Genomic DNA, 4,460 nt, shown 5'->3' with positions numbered 1-4,460 from the left:
AACAGTTCTTTGGTGTTTGAGCAGCATCCTCAAGGATCACCAGAAGGTGGCGCCCTCTCCTGCTGAACGGTGTTGGGTGGAAACAAACGTCAGCTTATTCTGGAGGGGTTTGGTTTCTTTGTTGTTATTTAATTTAGTTATAAAATCAGTTACACCTTCATGACTGAACGAACGATGGGCTGACAACCTTTGAAATTCTTTCCTGTAAAGTCAAAGACAGGCTGACGCATCTTCCCAACGTAGCATTCAAGCGGTACCGACCGTGTTTATGTGAAATGCGACTTCACAGGCGTGCTGGGACAGGAGCAGGAGACCGTAGGTATGCCCGCTCCCCACCCTCTGCCTATCTCTCTGTTTGGATGTGTTTTTTCCTGCCTGAGGCCACAAATTTCTATATGTTTAGCTCTGTGTTGTACAGGATTTTTAACGCGTACAACACAATGAAAGTTTTTTTTATGATTTGAAAAATTGTGCCACCTCTTTAAAGAGAAACACCCTTCTCTATTTTACGTCCAGATTCTTATAAATGACCTTATCGAGTAATCAAAAGAGATTTTGCGTGGTTAGGGTGGAGCTCTGAAAAGAACATTCAGATCCTTTCACTTTGAAATGGTGTCTTGGTCTTTCACCCGGTGTGAGTGTGCAGTGATTATTATTAAACCAAAACATGAAGTGAATCCAAACACTGGTTGTCACATGGAAAAGTGGCAGTGGATTTATTTCATATGCAGTAAAATAAGAAATAAATGGGAAGAAATAAAAACAACAACAACACAAAAATCATAACAAACGGTACCATGGGAGTTTATACAAAAATGGAAATTAGTTGCAAAGAAAGTGACACAAAAACTGAATGTCTCCAACATATTCTGAAAACTTTCTTTAAACTAAAAGAAAAAGTCTTTTAAGCTTTACAATAATCCCAGTTTAAATCTAAATACATGCTATTGGACCTTATTTCTAACATTCAATTCTAACATTTGCATAGGTTGTCACATTAATTGTCAGTTTATTAATAAAGAAGCATCCCATCCCACTACGCTACTTTGACCCCACCTGCAAATAAACATGCTGAAAACAGTAAACAGGTCTGAAATATGCCCCTTTAAAGCCAGCGCTCTTAAATGAGACCAGGCCAGGAGAAGTGGGAAGACTACTCCTACACGTAGTTTTTGCCTCCCGCAGGGTGGGACTGGGGGTAGCGTTGAGCCGGCCCAGCATCCTGCTTGGGGCAGTGGCAGCTGAGGAAGGCCCCTCCGATGATGACGAGAATGGCAGATGCCCAGCCGACGTACAGGGCACTTCCAAACTCATACCTGTGGATGAAACACAACACGCATTGTGCTTGAGTGTTTGAGGACTCGCATGGCCAGCTCAATACAAGATGTTTGTGTCTTTCTGTGTATGTATGTATGTATATATATACACAGAATATATATATATATATATATATATATATATATATATATATATATATATATATATATATATATATATATATATATATATATATATATATACATATATATACATATATATACATATATATACATATATATATATATATATATATATATATATATATATATATACATATATATATATATATATATATATACATATATATATATATATATATATATATATATACATATATATATATATACATATATATACATATATATACATATATATACATATATATACATATATATACATATATATATATATATATATATATATATACATATATATATATATACCATAGCATTTAAATTTGGGTACTAAAAAGGTTAAGTCTGCCCCACTAAACTTAGTCGGTGCTACATGTCAGAGTACCCACTCTTAAAGAAGGATTTCTTAAGAAATAACACAAAGTAAATACGCTGTTATGTGTGTAGCATGTTTTTTGTGAATTTTAACAGAACGTGTTTTTAAAAATGCATAAAAAATGTCAGAACAACACGTGTTGTCTTTGAGCCGATGTGGCACTAACTCAAAGGAGCAGGTAAACATTTCAGGAAATAGACCTATTTCTTCGGTGCCAAGTGTGAAAATGTTGTGGGTTTGCACGGCTCACGCGCCTGAATTTTTGTCGGGGACCGGACTCTTTCATTTCCCTTTGTGTGTGCTGTAATGCTGAATCTTGAGCTTTTTTTGGTCTCTGTCACAGAGACAGACTTTTTTTAATCTGATGTCTGTCTGTGGATTCACCAAAGAAACCTTCAGTGATACCTGATAAAGATTGTGGAGGGTTTCGTGTGACAGAGGAGATGCTCACCTGGAGTTAGTCGGAGTGAATGGATTGTAGAATTCCTTTGCTATGTTGCTGCCAAACCAGGAAGTTCCCGCCAGGGCAAGCAGACCTGGAAAATTGCGAGCACAAAAGCTTCTCTATATTGTTGGATTTTAGAGGTAACTACTTGCGCAGTTGTGTTATCTTTGACATATCTCGAATGCAAAACCTCACATTCTAAAGCGATGTTCCAATGTAGCTGTGAATGCAGGTAAAAACAAAGAAGTACTATGTTACACTTTTTTAAAAAACCCATAAAAAGATGATTTAACTCTCACCAGCAAGAATAAAGATAATCCCTCCACTCAGGGCCACCTTATCCTTCAGCTCTGGAGAGTCGCTCATGACCGTAGTGCACTTCATACCCATCACTGCCACCAGGATGGAAATGAAGCACAGCACGATGGACGACACCATCAGCCCTCGTGTGCCCTGTATGTTTCCTGCAGACACAGAGAGGGTACGTTAGTCAGAGCAGGTTTCACTCAAGGCTTACTTCACTAAGAAGTAACTGGGTGGTTAGAGACAGTTGAAATCCCTCCAAACAGGGAGATACTTCACAGCAGTAGCACAGAAAACAAAATTTTACACGAGTGCCATTTTATTAGTCCATGTTTAACTGTTCTTTCTTTAACAATCAATCCTCAACAGACCACACATCACCTCTGTTACCTTTCTCTTCTAATCGAGGGCAACCCTTTAAGCCAGATTGCGTCTTTTTTGCGTCACGCTACAAACTTACTGAGAATCTAAATTTAACTGATCAAAACTGCATCTTCCTCATCTGGATGAAGACTCCCCATCAAGTGTTACCTTCAGATTTCTAATCCCGTCTCCCAAGAAACATTGCAGACTGTCCTATCACAAAAACATATAAATCATTTAAGTGCACACCAGAAAAATTGTACTTCTAACAAATAAATATGATTCTGAATAGAAGAGCTCACTCACAGCCTATTTGATCCTTTAGTTTTTGTTTTTCATGTTTTTGTTTTTATTTGTTCTATTCTTTTGTGTGTTGCTGTGTAGTTCTCTGTTGCGGGGCTTGTAGTGCAGTGTTCCTCACATTGTCTCAATCCTTGTTTAACTTCCACTGAATGAATGTGTTTCAGAAAAAAAGGGTAAAAGTGTAAAAAAAAAAAAAAAGGAAAAGAAACACGTTCATCGAAGGGATTATTTTTAATCTGATAGTTGTGTTTTTTTGTAAAAATGTTTACACTTGACTGATTTGCAACACTAACAGCATGAAGTTTAAACGTTGTCTTTCATGTCTCTTTCATGACGTAGGTTATGGTATTTGACCAACATGTCTTTGCATGCAGGAGGTCTAAGAAGGAGAAGGAAAAAGGTGCACTCTCCCTTTAGTGACCTCGAGGCTTTGAAAGACCACAGACTTAAACATATTTTTTGTTCATAGAACAACCACAGTTCTACTTAAACTTCTAGCATTGGTATTGAAAGTAACTGTTCGGGTATTATTTGAATGTGCACCATTCACTATCTCATGACATGCTCCCCACCCAGCTAACTACCCCCTTCCACACCCAAAAAATAGAACAAGTATTTGATTTTGGACACTGTGTTACTCATAAACCCCTTATTCTCTGGCTATGACCGTCATCAGCATTTAATAATAATGAAGAAATATCACAAAAGGTAAAAACACGATGTATATAAAGCAGTACCTGGCAGCTGGAGGAGGGAGTCATACACTTTACACTGAACTTGTCCGGTGCTCTGACTCGCACAGGTCTGCCAAAGCCCTTCATACATCGCCTGAGCCGTGATGATGTTGTCCCCAACGTAGGCTGAAGCTTTCCACTGCACCATGATTGTGGCCGCGATGACGCCAAAGCAGCCAATGAGGGCCAGTATGAATCCGAGAAGCTGCACTCCAGCGTTTGCCATTGTTTGATGAATTAAAATAAGAATTTAAATGAAAATGGCAAAAGTTCTTTGGGGGAGTTTTTTGGTTGTTGTTGTTGTTGTTGTTTTTTAAAGATATAAAGGTGAAAAAATGTTGCTCAATGATGTTCCCAGTGGGTTTGTGTTGGCGACCTGCTCCCAAATAAAGGCGCCTAATCACCTGTGCATCTTTAAGGAATGACCTGGAGGAGAGGGAGGATCCCCGAATGCCATCAACTCCTGCTAAAGTCAGGAGGTG

The 4,460-nt window shown here is 38.2% G+C and overlaps 1 protein-coding gene across 1 annotated transcript; it reads right to left on the bottom strand.

Annotated features, from left to right (window-relative positions):
* Nucleotides 1-689: 689 nt before the first annotated feature.
* Nucleotides 690-4,460, bottom strand: cldn1 (claudin 1). The gene is made up of 4 exons (XM_085254809.1): nucleotides 3,982-4,460; nucleotides 2,575-2,739; nucleotides 2,282-2,366; nucleotides 690-1,316 (listed from the first exon to the last, which is right to left on the bottom strand). The coding sequence occupies exons 1-4, from the start codon at nucleotides 4,202-4,204 to the stop codon at nucleotides 1,160-1,162; spliced, it is 630 nt and encodes a 209-aa protein (XP_085110935.1). The 5' UTR covers nucleotides 4,205-4,460; the 3' UTR covers nucleotides 690-1,159.

This window comes from Mchenga conophoros, linkage group LG18, assembly GCF_057382185.1.
Source record: "Mchenga conophoros isolate Kocher_MC1m ecotype Shallow Benthic linkage group LG18, M_conophoros_male_GT1.1, whole genome shotgun sequence".
Lineage (NCBI taxonomy): Eukaryota > Metazoa > Chordata > Actinopteri > Cichliformes > Cichlidae > Mchenga > Mchenga conophoros.
The sequence above is the reverse complement of the archived record's forward strand: the minus strand, read 5'-3'. Positions and strand labels throughout refer to the sequence as shown.

Excerpts from the sequence above, each read along its gene's own strand:
- cldn1 (XM_085254809.1), bottom strand. The coding sequence starts at position 4,204 with ATGGCAAACGCTGGAGTGCAGCTTCTCGGATTCATACTGGCCCTCATT. Across the intron at positions 2,740-3,981 it reads CTCCCTCCTCCAGCTGCCAG|GAAACATACAGGGCACACGA; the intron begins GTACTGCTTTAT and ends CTGTGTCTGCAG. Across the intron at positions 2,367-2,574 it reads GATTATCTTTATTCTTGCTG|GTCTGCTTGCCCTGGCGGGA; the intron begins GTGAGAGTTAAA and ends GCAATTTTCCAG.